Source organism: Anopheles merus, chromosome 2R, assembly GCF_017562075.2.
Source record: "Anopheles merus strain MAF chromosome 2R, AmerM5.1, whole genome shotgun sequence".
Lineage (NCBI taxonomy): Eukaryota > Metazoa > Arthropoda > Insecta > Diptera > Culicidae > Anopheles > Anopheles merus.
The window spans coordinates 48,659,564-48,679,510 of NC_054082.1; the positions used below are offsets into that span (position 1 = coordinate 48,659,564).

Genomic DNA, 19,947 nt, shown 5'->3' on the forward strand with positions numbered 1-19,947 from the left:
GGATAATTCGTTATTATCGAATTATCCCCGAAAAGACCAACGAAAACCAGCGTGGTCGGGAGCTTGGGTATTAGCTGAAAACTCGTGACCGTTTGGAACATTTAAAAATTACATCAGTTTATCTCAAACTGGAACAACCGTGGACACCGATGCACACTTTTCTGTATACCTTGGCCGGTGACGCGAACGGTTTTGATCCGTCAAAAGCCGAAGAAGAAGAAGGGCTGAAAATCTGGAGAAGAAAGAGAGTGCGAAAAAGGAGGTGGTGCGTTTGCCCCGTGTGTCGTCGTGAAATTCACGAGCTGTGTGTGATCAATTAGTTTCGCTTCCGCATCGCCACCCGATACCCGATTTCGCCTATCGCGCTGAGCTGTGCCACGGTTTTGCTGTTTGCCAGCGCTCCCGCGTCCGTCGGTCAACTTTTCCCAGGGGGTAAGTATGTGTGGTCGGTGTGTGTAAATGATACATTGCCGTGTTGGCCAGTGCCAGCTTTCCTTTCCGCGACACGTTCGCCTGACCGTGGCCGTAACACCGTCGCTGCGGACCCGTCGGGGTTCATCGCTGGGCGTTTCGAGAAGCTCGCTTGCGCCATCCATGTGTAAGATGTCCCAAAAATCTCAACCACGAACTCGGCTGGGGCTTAGCGATTACGTTGCTGGGGAAAATTAATGACGCGTCTCGCTTCCGTCGGAGAAGAAGGGGTACGAACGTTCGTGTGCAATGATCGAGGTCGCTGCAAGGGATTGGTGTTGTCTGTTCCACGTATGTTGGATAATATTTTAAATATAAAAAAGCCACATCTTGGTGCTCAAGTTCAAGTGCTCTTCGATCCAGGTGTACTTTCAAGGTGACAAACTGTGGAAAAAAGCATTTCCTGCTGGCAAACGAAGAAGAAGGAAACACTTTGCGACACAAACGAATCTTTTTTTCGCCCGATAGACGGGTTTTGGGTACAGTAAATTAGGGCACCACCACTGCACGCCAGACGATGCGATTATCGTATGGCACGCCGTTGGTAATTAGCGCATCAAGCACACAAGCCACCAAGAGTGAAAATGCAGCCCGTCGTCAATGCAGCGTGTGTGTGTGTTTTGTCGAGTGGTCGAAAACAAAGAAAAAGGGTAAAGTTCACTACAGACACAATAACGGCCGCAGCGTTAGGGGTGGGAATGGCAAATCAGGGTCCACCTATCGAGGCCCCCGGACCGATCACGTACACATCGACACAGGGAAGAACGACGTGCGCACTACACACGCACGCACCACCACCGTCGATGCAAAGTAACCCTATCGTGATGGTCATTTTATTTATTCACCTTATCAATGGTCTTAAAACACACAATCGCAACGCGTTCGCCTTCTACGGCAGCGAACCGACGACACGCTCTGGGTGACCGCGAAAATTTGCCCCATCATCATCATCATCAACGGAATCGTAGACGTTGTCATCATCACCATCGTCATCATCGGTGTGATCGCTAATGTTTGTAATCAATTGTTCTTGTCTCCGTTTCCATGGTTGCTCCGCTCCACCTGGTACCCACTCAGTTTGCATTGTGCGTTACGGCTTGTAAACGGCTGTTTTGAGGGCAGCATCGAGCGTCGTGGGGTGGTAGATATTTTTGGATTCCCATCCGTTCGAGCGTTCCCATCCGGGCTAAAAGCGTACGCCAGTGTGCGACATTGCCAAAATGTTTATCTGGGACTGGTTCACCGGCGTTCTAGGTTACCTAGGTAAGTGTTCTAGCGTGGATCCGCTGGTGTGAGGGCTAATTGTCGCCATCGAAAGCGCTGCATAACTACTCGTGTGTGTTTATCCCATTGCTTTGCAGGGCTGTGGAAAAAGTCTGGTAAATTACTCTTCCTTGGCCTAGACAATGCTGGCAAAACGACACTGCTACACATGCTGAAGGACGACCGACTGGCACAGCATGTCCCAACGCTCCATCCAAGTGAGTATTTCGCCGGAACATACCTGCAAACGAATGGGTAAGGAGGCGCCAAATGACGCTTCACTTTACTTTTCAGCTTCGGAGGAACTTTCCATAGGAAATATGCGCTTCACAACGTTCGATCTTGGCGGACACACGCAAGGTAAGCCTGCGCACCACTCATGTCCACGTGTCACACGGGCAAAGCAATCACCAGTGTCCTATTGCGTTTTCTATCCCGCAGCACGGCGTGTATGGAAGGACTATTTCCCAGCGGTGGATGCGATCGTGTTCCTCATCGACGCCTGGGACCGAACCCGTTTCACCGAGAGCAAAAACGAGCTGGACTCACTGCTCACGGACGAAGCGCTTTCCAACTGTCCGGTACTGATCCTCGGCAACAAGATCGACAAACCGGGCGCGGCGAGCGAAGAAGAGCTGCGGAACTACTTCGCACTGTTCCAGCTGACCACGGGCAAGGGCAAAGTGCCACGCTCCGAGCTGCCCGGTCGCCCGCTCGAGCTGTTCATGTGTTCCGTGCTGAAACGACAGGGTTACGGTGAAGGGTTCCGTTGGTTAGCCCAGTACATCGACTAATAATAGTATGGTGGTTCGGTGGCAATACGTTTCTTCTATTTTTTTTTTTTTTTGCTTTTTCGGGTATCAATGGGTGATCGCGGGGTCAGTGAGGAGAAGCGAGCGCAGCGGATTAACAAAACAACTACCGAAAGTCTTATTACTTACCCAAACCCACGTACACACATACATTAAAACAAAAAAATAACTTCAAATCAATAGGAAAGCGGATCGCGGTGCAAACTATGTGTGTGTGATCCGTGCATTATTGGGAAAACTGTGAAAAAGTGCAGTGAGTTCGAGTCAACCTGGAAATGTGCTTTGTTCGGTCCAGCGGGCCAGCGGGCGGTGCTGTTTTTGGTGCCGAACAAAGGGACACGGACAGTAGTAGTGCCGGGGTAATGTTTTAAAGCAATTGAATAGCATGTGCGCCGCGTGTAAGAGAGCTTGCAAGGCAAAAGAACGCTTAAAAGGAATGGAGGAAGGCAACAGAAAGCATTCCCGCTTTTACTGTTAAAAAGGAAAATGAAAAACAAAAACAAAACACACACACTGTCCATCTTGAAATAGACCGGCGAGGAACATTTGATCAATCGTTCCACGAAAATTGCATAACGATGCCTGTATTAATCTAGTATGCTTTTTTGTTTTGTTATAATGCTCATTCGAATGCGGGACAGTTCTGACTCAGTGTTACACATGTAGACGATGCGAAATCATCACACCCTTGGGTATGTTAAGCACTCAGTTTCATCGCTGCTATTGCTTAACTCCTTTAACGTTCAATTCATCCATTGCTTCGAAGTTCTATTCATATCCGCGTCACAATGTTGATAAAAGACTCGTTCCTTCGGGAATAGAACAAATTCAAGAACCCTTGATAGTGACCGTCATAGGTGAAACCAATTTTATACCTTAAAACCACCATTTGCATCTGTGAGAGGTTTTATGTGGAGGCGGGCGCGTTACCGAGCGGATCAAAACAAAACCGAAACCGTAGCTGGAGTGTGGAAAATGGCCAGAGTTAAATACGAGAACATGAACATGAATGAAACGATCATTTTTACGAAATGTTTCGCATGTAGCACGATGCACCACCGACCACCGAGAGGTTGTGGCGCGAGTTGGACGATGTTGGATCCGAAACCGGCAATTCAAAAGCCAATCAAATGGTGACGAGGAGGTAGGTGGTAGAAAATCGTTTCACTTTATTGTTGGCTTTCTGTTGGGGGTTGCAGAAAAAGGAAAGAACGGTGCCCGTGTTCATGTTTGAAACACAAGGCGCGCAACAGCTTTGCCGTTGGCATTAGTCTTACTCGCTAGTAAATGCACTTTTGTTGTGGTATCATTTCTCGACGTGTCCCAATCCTTTGAGCGTAGAGCAGCACACCGCAGCTCCGCTTACAGGGAAGCCTTGGGCCCCTCATCCTCGAAGTGGAGCTCATCGCCGTCCGGCAGCGGGCCAAAGAACTGCTCGATGCGCGCCGGATCCACCTCCGCCAACGTGGCCGGATTCCAGCGCGGTTTCTGATCGCGATCGATCAGCAGGGCGCGCACACCTTCCTTGAAGTCGCTGTCGATCGCATGGTGCACGGCAAGCCGGTACTCCATCTTGAGACACGTCTTCAAGTCCATCTTGCCGCCCAGCTCGAGCTGCTTCTGCGTCACCACCATTGAGGTGGGGGACATTTTGTGGAGCAGCTTCAGCGTGTTCTGTGCCCACTCGCTACCGTCCCGCTCCAACTGCTGGAAAATGGCCTCCACCGTCGGCGCACTGAAGCACTCGTTGATTTGCTGCAGCTGCTTGGCCAGCACAAACTCGGCGCCCGCGTCCCGCTTCTCCGAGAACCGGTCCAGCACGCTTTCCACCTCGGCACCGCTCGTCGTGGCCAGCAGCTGCTGCTCCAGCGCGGCCAGATTTTTGCTCTCCACGTAGTGCGTCGCAACGCCGGCCTTGTGCACGTCGCGCCCCTTCAGCCGGAACCCGGTCAGGCCGAGATAGAGGCCGAGCTTGCCCTCGAGCCGGGGCAGGAAATAGCCGCCGCCAACGTCCGGAAACAGCCCGATGGCCGTCTCGGGCATCGCGAACATGGTGCGCTCGGTCGCGATGCGATACTTGCCGTGCACGGACAGCCCGACGCCGCCGCCCATCGTAATACCGTCGATGAACGCAATGTACGTGGGCCGATAGCTGCCGATGAGCGCGTTTAGCCGGTACTCGGTGCTGAAAAACTTTCGCGCCAGCTCCACATTGCTCGTCTCGGTGATGGCGCGCACGTCCCCGCCGGCACAGAACGCCTTATCGCCGACCGATTTCACGATGACCACGCTCTTGGTGCTTTCCCACTGCTTCATGGCGTCGTAGATGAGCCGGACCATTTCCAGATTGATGGCGTTCAGCGCTTTCGGGCGATTCAGTGTGATCACGCCCTTGCTGCCGACCTCCTCCGTCAGTACCAGGCCGTTGCTATCACCGGCCGCCGAAGACATCGCGCGGCAAACGCTCGGGGCGACCAGTTGGCCCGATCGGCTTAGTCCGGCGCGCGCCGCAATCGCTCGTAGCTGAAAATGCGGAAATAATGAGCGGTGAGGAATATTCATGACGGTAAGGGGGATCGCATTTGCTCGATTCGATACAGTTTCTCGATCGTTTGCTTTACCATCGTATTCGTTTTCGTTGGCTTGACGTTCCGGTTGAAGTTGCTGGCTGTGCGGGGTGCTGTGCTCTCTGTGATTATGCAACTGGTGTTGTGTGTCCCACGATGCTTGTAGCTAAGCGGCACAATGCTTACTTGATTTAATTTCCGACCGACCGCTACCAGTGTGACGTCGAGTGTTTTTCAACGATGTCGATGTTGCCTGCGCCGTCGTGTTGATAAGTAAACGTCACTTAAAGGGTCGGTGAAGGGATGGTAGGAGTGGGTCGAGGTTGGTGGAATGGAGCTGAAACACAGGGTGCCAAAGCGGAACTGATGAAACTGCCTGAAAAACCAATTCTTTTACTTATTGCGCTCGCTTTTTGATGAACTTTCTTAAAAGTAAATCCAACGAAACGCGCTTTTTTGTTTATTGCTTTTTAAACTTTGTTTCCATAAACGTACACAGCTCTAAGCATTAGTATAAAATGATACCAGTAAACTGAACCTCTTCTCTCGGATTGCACTCTCTGAAAGGGGCGAGCTAAAAGTTAGGAGATATAAAAATGGTTCACATCGCCGGCAAATCACTTTGTCCCTTCCTTGCCGGACGTGTCGCTGTCCGGTGCGGTCACTACTTCAAAGTCCGAGCCCAGCGAGGTGAGCGCATCGTCCGACTGCTGCTGCTGCTGCTGCTTCTGTATCGAATGGATTGAGGGAAATGCTTGGCCAACGATCGCACGAAATGCTTCATCCGTCGGTAGCAGCGACTGGTGCGAGCTCTGCAGCGCCTGTACTGCCAGCTTCTCCGCGTCCGTCATGCATTCCAGCGCCTTCAGCCCGTCCAGACTGTTCGGCATGCCGAGGGCGGAATGTTGCAGGGCGAGCTGCTGCGATATGTTGACGCATTCGGCGGCCAGATCGAGCACGTTGGCCGACGGCAGCTGCAGCGGTTCCTTGGCGTTGGCCAGAAAGCGCAGCTGCTTCAGCACGTCCAGCACGAGCTCGCGCGACTTCGAGATGACCTCGAGCTGCGCTTTGTTCGACGCCAACAGCAGTCCGTTCCGCTGCAGCAGGCTAGCCTTCCAGCGGGCCAGCTCCTCCACCATCAGGCTGCTGGCGAGAAACTTGCTGCGCCATACCTCGCTCTGGCCGGCCAGAAACTCGATCTGCTCCGTGTGGGACGACAGATTTTCCGCCGAGTTGAGCAGCTTGCGGGCGAGGTGCAGCTTGTCCTCGGTCAGCACGTTCACCTTCGTCTGCAAATCTTCGCCCACGGCGGCCACGAGCAGATTTTTTAGCTCCGCATTCACCTGCGCCTGGAACTTCAGCTGGCCCTGGAAGTAGTCGCGCTCCTTGCGCAGTTCCGCCAGCTCGCGTTCGTACCGTTGCCGCTCCTCGTCCTCGACCGACGATGGGGCCGCATTGGTGCGCAGCTCCTTGTCCGCGATGGTCGACATCTGCGAGACGAGCACGCTCAGGTCGAGATTGTTGCGGTTGGCCAGCTTGACGCGCGATCCACCGCCGGGGATGCTGTTGCGCCCGGGGATGATCGGCGTGACGGCCCCTTTGTACGGTTCGAACGGTACAAACTTTGGCTCTTTGCTGTGCATCGTCGCTAGCTTCGGGCGGCCACCGGGCGCCACTAGCCGAGGGACCAGATTGAACACTTTGCCGCGTGGCACTACCGCGGCCAGGGAGGTGTTTCCACCGGTGACGAGCTCGGTCGGCCGGTACACTGGGTTCGCACCGGAGTGAGGTAGCAGTCGTTCGATGGAAAAGTTTGCCGGCAGCTTTATGTCCGCCGTTGGCAGCAGTGTGGAAGATACGCTGGAAGAGGTTGACGCCGATCGTTTCGCTCCTGTGAATGAGCCAGCGAGCTCCTCGTGCTCCATACCATCGCCCTCAGTACGTCGACCTGCAATGGGAGAAGCGAGCGAGCGAGATGTGAGATTAGATTAGTGCCCAACCAGGTCATGTCTGCACACTTGTTACCCGAATCCATTGCGTTTTAGTTTGCGCGGCACCCGGGCTGCGGAAAATACTAAAAACTAGCCAGATGCACAACCAGATGACAGACGATTGCAGCCCTTATCATGAGGAGGGGGAGAGTTTTCTATTATCACTTTTCTCTTTTTCCACGACCGAGCATTTGTTGTGACGCGAACTCAGCTGTTGTTGACAATGGTGCAATGGGGGAGTTGTAAATAGACAAATACTGACAGCAAAAAAGGGATTTTTGACATTTTACTATGCTGTCGGTTATGCGATGCTATTTTTGCTTCTTTTGCTTCCCCGATTTTTAACGATCGGGTTATTTGATTTGCTGGAGTTTCTACTGTTTTAGTTATCATTTTTAAAAGATTTCGACACTCATGTGTTATGGGCTCTTTTTACGCGAGACATTTCAATTGCTGAGATCAAATTATCTTACACCACATTTTACTACTACCTATTGTTTATTGTAATTCATCTCAACCGCTACTACATTATTTAGCTTCTTCCGATTTTGTTGCAGACTCGCCAGCGGCTGCTGTATTCCTTTGCGCAAGGTACAGCTCCAGCAACTTCTCCGTCGCGCTCTGTTCTTCCAGCTTAAGCTCCGACAGCTCTTTGCACGGGAAGTCAGTCACGTTCGCCGACGGATGGCGATGGGTGAACGGCGTCCAGGCACCCTGCACACTCGGCACGTCCGTGTGCCAGTGTTTACGTAAGCGCATCTCCTCGGCCCGCCCGTTCGACTGTTTCAGCACCTGGATCCATTTCGAGATCTCTTCCCGCGTGTTGTTGCGGCAGTTGATCCACGTGCGCTCGCCGTTCAGGAACTCAGCCGACATGACGGCGGTCCGGTGCCGGCGGGGCTTCACGTACACCACGACGCCCGGATTGGCACGGCTGAAGTCGACCAGCTCTTGCTCGAGGAACTCGCGCATCCCTTTGCTGGAGCCGCTGGTTTTGCAGTACTTCAGGGTGATGCGCTGCAGCTGGCAAACGTACCGGCCGATGCCATTCTGCAGCGGGGCACGCGGAAAACCTGATTTAAGAAACAGATGCGAGTTGGACATTCTTTTGCAGCGAGATAAAAGTAGCACACGACCGGCACCGAGCAACCACACTACGGTAGGTAACGAAAACAAACCGTGCCGATCAGAACTGTCAAATTTGCTGTCAGCTGATTTGACAGCTAGGCGCAGGATTGTTTACGGCAGGCGGAAAACAATTCAATTTCCACGCCGCAACACGATGGAGAGCACGAAATCTGAACCGCACAGAGTGTTGGAACTTTTCAGTGGTATTGGCGGAATGCGAATGGCGTTGGAGCGTAAGTGTTGCGTAGACGGTTTTTTAAACTCTTCAACTCTAACGTTGTCCATCGTGTTTTTGCTTTTAGAGGCAGGGAAAGAGTTTGAAATTGTCTCCGCCATCGACGTGAACCCAATCGCAAACGAAGTTTACAAGCACAATTTCGGCTCCAAAACGGTCCGCAATGGAAATATACTGAGCCTAACGGCGGAGAAAGTAACCAAACTAAAGGTCGATACGATCCTGATGTCGCCACCCTGTCAGCCCTTCACGAGAAACGGAAAGTTTAACGATATCAACGATCGAAGAAGCGACCCATTTCTGCACATTTGCGATCTGCTGGATAGGATGCCGCTGGTAAAGTTCATACTGATGGAAAACGTGAAAGGCTTTGAAAACTCACAAGCCTGTGAGATGTACAAGGCGCGCCTGCGGGAGGCAGGTTTTCACTACCAGCAGTACATACTATCGCCGCACCAGTTTGGCGTGCCCAACACTCGCCACCGGTACTACTGTATCGCAAAACGCAATGGAGTGGATTTTAAATGGAAGAGCGAAGACACTATTACCACACCGCAAGATGACTGCGGTGCAAAGCAAACGTTGGTTGGAACGATTGTGGACACGCAGCAAGACGCATTGGATTCGTATGGGTTGAAAAGTGCTACATTACTAAAGCATCTTCCACTGATGGACGTATGCACGCCGCAATCCACCAACTCGATGTGCTTTACGAAAGCGTACACGCATTACGCGGAAGGTACGGGTTCGGTGTACTGTCCTCTTTCTAGGCAGGATTTCGACAAGACCTATGCCCTTGCGATGGGTGCCGAGGAGGACGAGGATCGAAAGCTTGCTTTGCTGCGGGAACTGCGCGTGCGATATTTTACTCCGAAAGAAGTGGCGCGATTGATGAGTTTTCCAGAGCATTTTAGCTTCCCAGAGACGGTCACGAACAAGCAACGTTATCGTGTGCTGGGTAATAGCATAAACGTGTTTGTCGTCAGTGTGCTACTACACGAGCTGTAAATAAATACGTTGAATTTGGTGCACAAAACATATCACGCCTGAGTTTTTCGCATCTGACCGACCGAAGATCACACTCTTGTACATATATTCCGTTCAAAATATTTTAAACGATTACCACAGCGAACAGACAAGGGGACGGTGGTTCCTCCCCATGCCTCTAATTATCCCAATCCGAATCATCGGTCCACTCAGTGTCGGCCAACGCCGACTCGTCTTCCGCCGGGCTGCCGATTTCGTTATAGTACTGCGGTGTCCACCAGTCCAGTACGCTTACGTTGCACACCGGATCGAACACGAGGTCCGTTATTCGTTTGCCGCAATAGTTCCCCAGCTGAAGCACTATCTTGTAGCGCATCATGCTCTGCGAGAGTGTTTGCACAATGTTTTTCACAAACAGTGTCTCGTTGTACATTGGTATCACCTTGAGAAAGTCGGTCGTTATCTGCGGCGGAAAAGAAATATTGCCCGTTACTTTGCGCAAATCCTGCAGCTCGTTCAGTCAAACTTTACCATCAGAATCTGGCATCCTTCCTCCGGGTTCATGTAGATGTCCTGCATGAAGGCGAGTGAATTTTTCTCCCGCTGTAGCTGGGCCGATCGGGCCGGCCGACTGCCGGGCTTGAACGGTGCCTTCAGCCGGAAGCAATAAGTCCAGCAGCCTTTCGTACGCTTGTGCCAGCTGGTCAGTAGCTGCCGTCCTACGACGCGATACTGGTGCCGGTTCGTTCCCATCGTCAAGCGTGCCACAAATGGCGGGTACAGATAGTAGAGCGACCGTACGACTGCCGAGCGCAGACCACGCAACCGTACCATGCTGTCCGGCTGGAAGCGGGCTGGCAACTCGATCGAGCGATCGTAGTACGAACGATACAGCTGCGTCCAGAATCGGCCACTCTGCACAACTTCGGCCGTTTTGCGACAAATTAGCGCAAACCGGCACACATCTTCCGGCCGAATAAACTCCGACACGAGGAACCACAAGTCGATATGGTAGTCATTGTACGTGACTACCGGTGGTGCATCCGTGGCGGGCCCTTTCCCCCCAGCTCCAATGGTTTGCTCTGCTTCTTCGCCGAGCGGTTCCGCTTCCAGCTCTATCTCGGCTAGAGATATCTTGCTGCTGACCTTCGACGCACGGTTAGAGCACTTCGGACTGTTGGCATAATCGTATATGGTAGGGTCTGAAACGACAGCAACAAGTTAGGCAGGACGAAAAGTGTGTCGACATTCCTCTTGCTAACTACCTCTCCCGAAGGTGGATCGACTTTTGGTTGGTTTCACCTTCACGCTTAATGCCATGAATTTGTAAGGATACTATAGGGTGGGATTCGAATGCAGCCACGGGGAAAAACTGGTCGTTGGAACCAGTTGCGCATAAGGGGCGGGTGGGAATCACAATAAGCAATTTGTTGAACAACCTAGGTGTTGTATCTTTCAATATCCATTTGATGGAGAACGCTGGGCGCAGTGGAACCTTGCAACTTTGTGTTTTAAAGAATCATCTTGTGGTGCAATTTCTCTGTTTCGGCGGAACAGGTGACGATACGGTTGCGGTGCAGTGTAATACGCTGGCACTGCTTGAAAATTGTTAATTTTGTTGAATTTTGTTGCTTTTGGGCGAGTTTATGAACTGTGTTGTGTTTACATTTTGATCCGACTGACTGACGTTTTCAATTTTCTTTCGATGACGTTTGATACTAGTGGTGGGTAAATTTGGCAAATATTCGGAGTCGACTCCAATCCCATTCAGAATTCGTAACCGATTCAGCAAGGTAGTTCCGACCAGCATAATTTGGAGCCGACTAGAATCATCCAGAGCTGGAGTCGCCAGTGGTTGGAATAGTTCGAAATCAAGATTGTCCCGAGTCGAACGGAGTTGGAATCGAACGGACTCGAACGTAGTGAGCCGGAGTCGGTCCAAGTCGGTCAGTGTCGGGGCCGATTTCGACTCTAGTTTTCAGACGATTCCAGTCTACTCCGACTCGTGACTCGAACGTAGTGAGCCGGAGTCGGTCCAAGTCGGTCAGTGTCCGGGCCGACTTCGACTCTAGTTTTCAGACGATTCCAGTCTACTCCGACTTTTGACGACCCTGACTCCGGATAATTCCTATTGGCTATCTATTCGAACGAGTCCGAATCCAAGTGAAACAATTGTACACGAATCAGAATCGGTCTAACAATAACCGGTGTCCGATTGAACTTGTGGGTGCACTTCAGTGAACACATCACTTCGATACGCGGGTCTGGGCTGTACTAAACAGTTTTTAGAACAATAGCAAAAGAAAAAGCAAAAACAGCAATCATTTGAATCGTGAAAGATGATAGTTGACTATGAATCATCAGGATATTAGTAGGAGCATGTAAAGATAAATTTTGGTTCGAATTGTGAACTAATTGATTGCTTCCAAATTTAAGTTACCAACAAAAAGCTTATTTTTTAATTAAATTATATTGATAAACAATCAGCAGTCAATAAAAAATAGTTTTAAAAGGCGTCAAGTTATTATACTTGAAATCATTAAAAACCCCCATCTATTTCTTTACGAACATGAATAACGTGTGGTATAAACAACTGTCTGTATACAGTGACCGTCATAATAAAGTGCTTACTTTGTACAATTTTACATTTGTTCCATTTTTTTCGTGAAAAAAAAATTATATTACTTTTTTTAAAACACTATTCGTTATATGCTGATGAATGTGTAGTACCAAACCATGGCATAATCTTACACGCACAACTAACAAACTTTTTTTGCAAGTTTTCCAGTGTTTTCCAGGGGTACTCATAGTAGTCGGACACCGAGTCTTCCTTGACTCTTTGTTATGAGAAGTGAAGTTCATATGATGGACAGGCTTCTTGGAAATTCCTATTTGATTTGTCCAGCATAGGGGCTCCAATTCCCATTGTATTAAATTTATTTCCCAATAAAGTGTCACACAGCTATGAAAACTCCTGGAAAACCCTGTATCGAATAAATAATCCTTTGGAATGGCCTCCACAAAGTCTAAATTTTATTACCATCGAAAGTTGCAAAGAACTAGATGCAGTACTCGACGCTCCTTAAACATAATCCAAAGGGCTTTTAACAAGTCTGGAAATGCAGAGCCAGAGCTAGAGACAAGTCTGGATGCATAGAAATAATCATTTTCGTGTTATTTTTGGTTCAAAAAAAATCTCTAGAATGATGAAAATGGGTCACAGCAGTGTTGCCCAATTTAAGAAAACTTCCCATTTTTGACATGGTTTGACACTGCTAACTCATAAGCAAATATCGAAATGTAAAAAATAATAATAAAACAGTAACATATTTTTTTCTTTCACAAAAACAAAATTAGAAGTGCGCTCTTATTTATGCCGGTCACTGTAACAATATAAGATAAGCTCGTACACATGGTGAGTGCAAGACTTTGGTAAAAAAATTCAAATAATTACAATTGCATAACAATTCTACAAGGGTATGGAAAAATCGTTTTAATCTATGAATTCTCGTGCATCTCTCAATTAATTGCACATTAAATTCCAGTTCAAAACGCACAAATACCTCTCAATAAGCAAATTAATTTGGCAGTTGCTTGCACGTGTTGCTGCCTAACCAAAGCTGTTGTCAATACAGCGAAGCCATACTTAAGTGGAGCGTTGCGCCAACGGTCCACATCAGTAGTGGTTGATCCTCCCTTTGAACAGCATTGGTTCGTCTCTGGTACAGCAACGATGGAGAAGTGGGTTGGCAAGATAGCGCTGGTAACGGGCGCCAGCTCGGGCATCGGACAGGATGTGGCGCTTACGCTAGCGGACGCGGGCATGATCGTGGTAGGGATAGCGCGCCGTGCCGAGCTCGTCACGCTACTCTCCACCAAGGTGACCGGCGGGGGTAAGATTTACGCCAAAAAGTGTGATGTGAGCAACGAGGGAGAAATAATGGAAACGCTCAACTGGATCCGCCGCGAGTTCGGTGGCGTTGATGTGCTGATCAATAATGCAGGCATTTATCGCTATCAATTTATCACGCGTAAGTGTGGAAAGGATAGTGCACGAAAAAAAAAAAAAGAAATACTCCATTGGATCGTTACAATTCCAGAGAGTGAAACGTCCGATTTTCGCGACACCTTCAACGTGAACGTGCTGGCGACGTGCATTTTCATTCGCGAAGTGGTAAAGGACATGCAGGCAAGGGAAGCGTACGGTCACATCGTGGTGCTGAACAGCTTGCTGGGCAAACGCGTCCCGGACGTATCGGTGCCCGTGTTCGGCGTGTATCCAGCCTCCAAGTTTGCGCTCGTTGGGATGACGGAAGTGTTGCGGCAAGAGTTAAACTTTCTCAAATTGCCCATCAAAGTTACGGTAAGATTGGTTAGCGGCTGTGCACAGGGACTAAGAAGATGATGATGTGCTTATCTTTTCGTTTGTGGCGTCGGGGCACACCACACCCCATTTCAGAGCATTCATCCTGGCATGGTGCAGACGGACATGATCAAGGTGTTCGAGTCGAAGCTAGCGGAACGGCTACCAAAGCTCCAGGTGACGGACATTACCGCCAGCATCGTGCATTGCCTTGCAACTCCTCCCGAAGTTCGTGTAAGTATAGTCGCTTGCGGTTACGCATCAATGAATCGTCAATGTATACGCAACAGGCTATCGGATTACTCTGGATTGACGGGACGCGAACGCTGTGGTTTGATGGCTTGAAGCGGACATCAAAAACCGGCTGTGTTATTCTATACTGCGACGAGGTTAACTGGGTTTCTGTTTAATTTCTTGTTTCAGATCGATGAGCTGACCATTATGCCAACGATGCAGTAAAAGGCCGTGGCCGCCAGCAAAAGGTATCCGTTGATTTGTTGTACAACACAAACGCAGAATTCAATAAAATATATGTTTGGAATTGTTGCTTTGAGTTGATGCATCTGTCGAGCTATGTCGGGTTCGGTTCATTGGAATGTTCCAATTTGTGCTAATTGACAGCAATCAATCCAGTCAAATGGGGATAAGGAAATGTTTCGTTAATCCAGCGCACAAATTCAATTAGCGTGACCTCAGGGTGCAATCTATCTGTAAAACTTGGATGGAATTTACTGTTCGAGGATCGGGACACTTCTAAACCAAATCATTAAGGTAAAACACATTTCAACAAGAATTTTAAACGTAATAGTGTTTCTGTTTTGCTTGCCTGCTCCATAAACCATATCCCTTAATAACGAACACGTTTCGAGGCCGGTTGTATCAGCATAATCCAAATTGAATGATAGTTGTACTTACGATAAAAGCACTGTGCCACACATCCTCTGCACTAAATGATGAATAACAACATTCTGCATTCGGTAGCAGGGATAACAAGAAAAAATGTGCCAAAATGTTGCCGGTGCACTTCAACCACAACGCTGCAGAACGTATTGCAGAACGTTGCATAGGAGGATACATTTAAGGGTAGGTAAGTTGCCAACGCTACTAGCGTTCTGGCGGGTGGGGTGTTTTTTTCTTTTTCCTCATGTTCTTCGATTCCGCCGCCGAGAGCGAAACAGATCCACCACCAGCTGCACTCGGATGCAACAGTGCAACCGGAAATAATGGTCATGTTCTTGCGCGCTCGTGGAGGTTCTGCGTTCATCTAGATTGAAATGCTCGCTCGGTCGGTCGGTCGGTCGGTATCTTCTGCTCTCGGGAGGATTTTATGGAGCAGAAGAGGACGATAGGTATTTTATTAAAAGAATTATATCAACGAGCAGGTTGCAGCACGCTGCACTTGTGCACTGTGTGTTGCACTAATGCACACACCGCAATGCAATCGAATATGTACGCGATGTACATCGAGGCTGGATGCAAACACGATGCGCTGTGGATTAGGTACAGGAAAATGGCACGTTTTGAAGCTGGAGTAATGGTTTCGTGATATGCGAAAGATGTAATAGTATAGACTGTGATTTGCTACAGCAGCAGAGGGTAATTTGTTCAACAGTGAACCCTGTTGCAAAAACGATTATGTTATTGATACGGTTTTAGCATAACTATTTGTACAATTAATACTGGCTCGAAACGTGTGTCACTGGGTTTCCTAGCCGGGAAGATCCACCAACCGATGCCATAGCTTTTGGAGGGCCCATTCATTGCACAGCACGCGACACTGGTAATAAATCGTAAAGAATCTTCTTTTGTGGCGGGTTGCTTTCTACTAGAATGCATTCTAAGGACGCGTTATGCTACCAGTATCACATTAATAGCGAATACCGAATGCAGCCCTAGCATCGCATTTATTCTTGGTGATATGGGCCATTTCTCCATTTGCTGCTGTTGCGCCCGGTAAATTGCGAGAGATGTCATCTCCGCTGGGCTGCTGCTGTGCTGGGTGAGTATGTTTTGCGGCTTTGGAGTCGTCCTACCTCTGCAACTCACCGTACCGTGTTACAGGTTACAGTGTGCAGTCCGGGATGGAAAACCACTTCATAGATCAGCGCCCTCGGTGCGCTCACGTCCCGTGTGCGATGAGTTTCCACACTTTCCTAAATCCCATGCTACTACCACCCCATAACCATCCTTGGACGACCCGTTTCGGTGTTTTTCGCGAGCCGTGAGTTTTCGGGTTCGCTCCGTGTGGAATGTAAATTATTCAAAGTCTGCCGTTGTTGTTGTGTGGTGGGGTGGCACCTTTTTTTTGAAGCGTCGTTTTGTTTTGGGATGCTTTTTTTGTGTGTGGGGATTGGTGGCACTCGCAACGATCCGCAGGACTAGCAGGAGCCACCCAGCTACCAAGGGGAAAACTTGAAAAGCATTCCAAAAGCGTCTTCATCACCGAACATTGCTGTCCGGTGTGTCGAGTCACTCTGTCTTTCGCTTTCTCTCTCTCTCTCTCTCTCTCTCTCTCTCTCTCTCTCTTTCTTTCTCTCTCTTTCTCTCTATCTCTCTCCCTCCCCCTTTGCACGGAAATTATTTCAATTTTTTCATCTTTCCACGATAATGCTGGTCCCAGTTCTCGTTTTTGACTCGCACCAGAACAAGAGAACACAATTTTCCATTCCCATGGCCATGGTTCTAGTTGGAGGAGCTTGTGTTTTTTTTAGAAATGATTATAAAAGTATATACCCAGTACGGGGAGATAACAATAACATATTTCGTGCAAATTTTGTTTCAACCGCTGCTGTCCTCGCTCTCCACAGCCAAGTGGCACGTGATGCTTCTCGCTGGACTTCATCTTCGTGAAGCTTTTGCCCTTGGGAGCTGGTGAGAGAGTGTTGTGTACGAGTAGTTGATGAAAGTTTGGTTAGGTTCCATCGGTCCAGAAGTGTGCATTACGCAGGTTTGTGCAGTTTTTGTAGTTCTTGCAGTTCCGTCTCAATGACGGTGCGAGAGGGCGGCCGCTTCGGGATCGACCAGAACCGCTGATCACGTCCAAACTGGCGTCCCTCGTCCATCGTTTCCGGCAGCTTTTGATGGAGCGTCTCCGGCAGGAAGATGGCGCTAACCGCACCGACCAGCATAATCAGTGCCATCGCCACGAACGGTAGCCGCAGGTCGCGACTAGTGCCGAGGTACACGATGTACGGTCCAACCGCCCCGAACACGTTCGACACGATGATACCGAACGAGGTCCCGGTCTGCCGGAGTGACGTTGGGTACAGCTCGACCGACTGCAGGTACAGGGCGAAGTAGGTGACGCAGACAAAAAACTTCACCACAATGGCCAGCATCGTCACGTACAGCTCGGTACCGGGCCGATGGATGAGCAGCACGACGGGCAGGCACGCGAGTGTGGCCGCGAGAAAGGCGCCACTGTTGGTAAACCGGCGCCCGAGTCGATCGCAGCACAGCTGGCCGAGCAGGTAGGCCGGCAGCTCCACCGCACCCTGCCAGAAGTTGTTCAGGAACGGGTTGCCACCCATCTGCAGACTGAGCAGGAACAGGGTAAACGTCGGTATGGTGTTGCAGATCCAGCTGAACAGCAGCAGGCAGGTCAGCTTGCTCATGTGCCACCCGCTGAAGAGGGACGCGATACCGTACGTCTTTTCGCGTTCGGGACGAGGCACGAGCGCTTTCAGCTGTTGCTCGGTCAGCTCGAACGGACGCCCATTGATGGTGGCAATTTTGCGCAACTGCGCCAGACACGCGCCGTAACGTCCTTGACTTGCCAGCCAGCGAGGGGACTCGATCGCGTAGCGGGGAAAGCAGTAGAACAGTAGACAGGGCAGCGAGGTGACGATCATGAACCAGCTCCAGTCACGCATCCACCAGAGGATGAGCGGGGCGAGACAGACGCCCGCAGTCCAACCGACCAGCTGCCAGAGGGAAAGGGCCGCCCGGTTAGCATCCTTCGAGATTTCCATCGCGATAATCAGGGGCGACTGGAAGGAGGTGTTGGTGGAGAAGCTACCGATGAAAGCGAGCGATGCGAACAGCCAGTAGCTGTGGGCGGAAAATATGGACAGTACTCGCCCGATGGCAGCCGTCGCTATGCTGAACAGGTACACCGGCAGTCGCCCGATTCTGCAAATGTGTGTATCAAAGAAACGCAAAGGAGTTAGATCAGCTTCTAGCTGATTTCGAGAGCTATCTTACCGATCACCCAGCTGGCCAAGGATAAATGTCCCGCACACTTCGGAAACGCGCACGAAAGCAAACACATTCGTGCCGTACAGTTCCCGATCGCAGACCCAATCCTGCTCCGTTACCGGTGTACGATCGTAGTAGGTGCGATCGTAGTCGTATCCATACAGACAGGATACTGTCTCTGTTTTGTTTGACGGTGGCGTATAGTCGTCAATAGTATGCTCATCATAAGAAATGTTGTACATCTCGCAGGAACTGTGCACATATTCTCCACGACTGTTATACTCCCTGGTTGAGGAAAGATAACATTGGGGTTAAATAGACTTTGATCATATTTCCTCATTACTAGAAAAGCCCAAACATTGCAACACCAGCTGGAGTAAGTTGACTTGATGATAAGCTATCATAATTATACCTTCTACGGTATAATCTTCGTGATTACATGTCTTTTGTGTAAAGGGCCGGTTAAGCTTTGATATTTCCAAGTGCCAAAAGAATTAAACTGTTATCTCTCATGCAGCCTAGACTCGTGATTTGTGCACTTGGTGTGTGTTGCTGTTTTTCTATTGAATAAAAGGCTTTTTTTAAGCCTCCAACGATCTAACATCCAAAAATTAAGATAAAGAAAGACTGATGGTGAAGTTTGGAATTAATTATTTCGGGAGATGCTAAATAAAGTCTTCTTCTTCTTTTTGGCTCAACAACCGATGCCGGTCAAGGCCTGCCAACCCACTTGGGGTTGGCTTTCAGTGACTTATTGATTGCCCCCCATAGCAGGATAGTCAGTCCTACGTATGGCGGCACGGTCTATTTGGGGCTTGAACCCATGACGGGCATGTTGTTAAGTCATACGAGTTGACGACTGTACAATGAGACCGGCTGGCTAAATAAAGTAATTAGTATTAAAAATAAGATACTGATAAAATTGTATCATAAAACAAAGCAAAAGCCAAATTAGTGTCATAAGCTCACACTAATAACATTAGCACCTCGTGCTCTCGGACATTCCAATCAACTCACATTGGATACACAGTTGCCTTCCATTGATCGCTACCCGTAGCGTTGAGCATTTCGTCGTCCGTGACCGGTATACGACACCTGTGGTCCGGGACGGCCAGCACGAGCAACACATTCACCACACACATCGCGAAAAACAGTACCGCGATCACGTTAAAGATGATGTTGTACCGGCGCTGAAAGGGACCATCGTTGCCGATTGATTCCATGATCCGATCGAACGCAGCATCTGCTCCAGCATTTTCGCTTTCGTCTGATGTCATTTTGTCTGTTTCTTCTTTCCCTCCGCCAATGCCGTACACGGAGATCCGTGAGCAAGATCGAGATCTGCCTGTAATTGAGGCGAACGCGATGCCAACATCCGAGCGAACGGGTAAGAAACGGTCTCTTTAGCAGCACATGGTATCACTAACATTTGCACTGATATCACACGGTACACGGCTGGTACGTCGTTACCTTATCACACATCATTAACTTCTGGCTAGTCTCGCGCAAGCCTGCCGCTAGATACGGGATACGGGACCGTCTCCCTCGAGGGTCGGACTGCAGTGTCAGCTCCTCTGGTACGCTGTCATCGTGGGACGTTGTTGTCTATGCATTCAGGAAAAAGACGTCACCCGATTGAGAGACGCTCGCACCGAAACCTGTAGTTGTAACATCTGTAACCGTTTGGGTGTGAGCAAGGGAACGGCTCATGAACCAGCGCAGTGCATCGGCGGCATGAACGCTGGCCGAGGGTCGTGATAAATACATTCACCCGATTAGTGTTGGTGTTGGTGGAATAACATATCTGTGTTTTTGTGTGTGTATGTGTTACCATGGGCGTAGCATGATTGTGTTTAGGTTCGTTTGTTTGTTTGTTGCTCTGTTTTAAGCAAGCCACTTACACGGTCGACTGCGCTCAGCTGCAACAGATGAT

General features: G+C 49.6%; 7 protein-coding genes across 8 annotated transcripts; 3 read left to right on the forward strand and 4 right to left on the reverse strand.

Moving 5' to 3' along the window:
• The first annotated feature begins 197 nt into the window (after positions 1 to 197).
• On the forward strand, positions 198 to 3,567 carry LOC121599990 (GTP-binding protein SAR1b). 2 transcript variants are annotated; one of them, XM_041928171.1, is made up of 5 exons: positions 198 to 432; positions 1,549 to 1,734; positions 1,833 to 1,952; positions 2,029 to 2,094; positions 2,176 to 3,567. In XM_041928171.1, exons 2-5 carry the CDS (start codon positions 1,692 to 1,694, stop codon positions 2,526 to 2,528), a joined length of 582 nt encoding a protein of 193 aa, XP_041784105.1. In that variant the 5' UTR covers positions 198 to 432; positions 1,549 to 1,691; the 3' UTR covers positions 2,529 to 3,567. The 2 variants fall into 2 exon arrangements, with proteins under 2 accessions (XP_041784105.1, XP_041784115.1); XM_041928181.1 differs by lacking the exon at positions 198 to 432 and adding an exon at positions 485 to 598.
• Positions 3,568 to 3,691: 124 nt separating this feature from the next.
• LOC121599974 (3-hydroxyisobutyryl-CoA hydrolase, mitochondrial) lies at positions 3,692 to 5,457 on the reverse strand. Its single transcript, XM_041928151.1, has 2 exons — positions 5,168 to 5,457; positions 3,692 to 5,069 (listed from the first exon to the last, which is right to left on the reverse strand). Exons 1-2 carry the CDS (start codon positions 5,168 to 5,170, stop codon positions 3,909 to 3,911), a joined length of 1,164 nt encoding a protein of 387 aa, XP_041784085.1. The 5' UTR covers positions 5,171 to 5,457; the 3' UTR covers positions 3,692 to 3,908.
• An 89-nt stretch (positions 5,458 to 5,546) lies between these two features.
• LOC121599966 (golgin-45) lies at positions 5,547 to 7,589 on the reverse strand. The gene is made up of 2 exons (XM_041928139.1): positions 7,139 to 7,589; positions 5,547 to 7,061 (listed from the first exon to the last, which is right to left on the reverse strand). Exons 1-2 carry the CDS (start codon positions 7,146 to 7,148, stop codon positions 5,731 to 5,733), a joined length of 1,341 nt encoding a protein of 446 aa, XP_041784073.1. The 5' UTR covers positions 7,149 to 7,589; the 3' UTR covers positions 5,547 to 5,730.
• Positions 7,590 to 7,699: 110 nt separating this feature from the next.
• On the forward strand, positions 7,700 to 9,505 carry LOC121599957 (tRNA (cytosine(38)-C(5))-methyltransferase). The gene is made up of 2 exons (XM_041928127.1): positions 7,700 to 8,465; positions 8,535 to 9,505. Exons 1-2 carry the CDS (start codon positions 7,979 to 7,981, stop codon positions 9,473 to 9,475), a joined length of 1,428 nt encoding a protein of 475 aa, XP_041784061.1. The 5' UTR covers positions 7,700 to 7,978; the 3' UTR covers positions 9,476 to 9,505.
• Positions 9,497 to 11,147, reverse strand: LOC121599982 (transmembrane protein 183). Its single transcript, XM_041928163.1, has 3 exons — positions 10,720 to 11,147; positions 9,986 to 10,656; positions 9,497 to 9,917 (listed from the first exon to the last, which is right to left on the reverse strand). The coding sequence occupies exons 1-3, from the start codon at positions 10,772 to 10,774 to the stop codon at positions 9,633 to 9,635; spliced, it is 1,011 nt and encodes a 336-aa protein (XP_041784097.1). The 5' UTR covers positions 10,775 to 11,147; the 3' UTR covers positions 9,497 to 9,632.
• Positions 11,148 to 13,047: 1,900 nt separating this feature from the next.
• LOC121600000 (farnesol dehydrogenase) lies at positions 13,048 to 14,353 on the forward strand. The gene is made up of 4 exons (XM_041928194.1): positions 13,048 to 13,485; positions 13,555 to 13,817; positions 13,914 to 14,051; positions 14,241 to 14,353. Exons 1-4 carry the CDS (start codon positions 13,188 to 13,190, stop codon positions 14,274 to 14,276), a joined length of 735 nt encoding a protein of 244 aa, XP_041784128.1. The 5' UTR covers positions 13,048 to 13,187; the 3' UTR covers positions 14,277 to 14,353.
• LOC121599950 (carcinine transporter-like) lies at positions 14,329 to 19,747 on the reverse strand. The gene is made up of 3 exons (XM_041928116.1): positions 19,032 to 19,747; positions 18,021 to 18,299; positions 14,329 to 17,948 (listed from the first exon to the last, which is right to left on the reverse strand). Exons 1-3 carry the CDS (start codon positions 19,289 to 19,291, stop codon positions 16,757 to 16,759), a joined length of 1,731 nt encoding a protein of 576 aa, XP_041784050.1. The 5' UTR covers positions 19,292 to 19,747; the 3' UTR covers positions 14,329 to 16,756.
• Positions 19,748 to 19,947: the final 200 nt, after the last annotated feature.

Coding starts and splice junctions, on each gene's coding strand:
- LOC121599990 (XM_041928171.1), top strand. CDS start 1,692: ATGTTTATCTGGGACTGGTTCACCGGCGTTCTAGGTTACCTAG. Junction 1,735..1,832: donor CGGCGTTCTAGGTTACCTAG/GTAAGTGTTCTA, acceptor ATTGCTTTGCAG/GGCTGTGGAAAAAGTCTGGT. Junction 1,953..2,028: donor TGTCCCAACGCTCCATCCAA/GTGAGTATTTCG, acceptor TTTACTTTTCAG/CTTCGGAGGAACTTTCCATA.
- LOC121599957 (XM_041928127.1), top strand. CDS start 7,979: ATGACGGCGGTCCGGTGCCGGCGGGGCTTCACGTACACCACGACGCCC. Junction 8,466..8,534: donor AATGCGAATGGCGTTGGAGC/GTAAGTGTTGCG, acceptor TTTTGCTTTTAG/AGGCAGGGAAAGAGTTTGAA.
- LOC121599982 (XM_041928163.1), bottom strand. CDS start 10,774: ATGGCATTAAGCGTGAAGGTGAAACCAACCAAAAGTCGATCCACCTTC. Junction 10,657..10,719: donor TCGATCCACCTTCGGGAGAG/GTAGTTAGCAAG, acceptor CTGTCGTTTCAG/ACCCTACCATATACGATTAT. Junction 9,918..9,985: donor AAGGATGCCAGATTCTGATG/GTAAAGTTTGAC, acceptor TTTCCGCCGCAG/ATAACGACCGACTTTCTCAA.
- LOC121600000 (XM_041928194.1), top strand. CDS start 13,188: ATGGAGAAGTGGGTTGGCAAGATAGCGCTGGTAACGGGCGCCAGCTCG. Junction 13,486..13,554: donor TCGCTATCAATTTATCACGC/GTAAGTGTGGAA, acceptor TTACAATTCCAG/AGAGTGAAACGTCCGATTTT. Junction 13,818..13,913: donor AATTGCCCATCAAAGTTACG/GTAAGATTGGTT, acceptor ACCCCATTTCAG/AGCATTCATCCTGGCATGGT.
- LOC121599950 (XM_041928116.1), bottom strand. CDS start 19,291: ATGACATCAGACGAAAGCGAAAATGCTGGAGCAGATGCTGCGTTCGAT. Junction 18,300..19,031: donor AAGGCAACTGTGTATCCAAT/GTGAGTTGATTG, acceptor TTCCTCAACCAG/GGAGTATAACAGTCGTGGAG. Junction 17,949..18,020: donor CTTGGCCAGCTGGGTGATCG/GTAAGATAGCTC, acceptor ACACATTTGCAG/AATCGGGCGACTGCCGGTGT.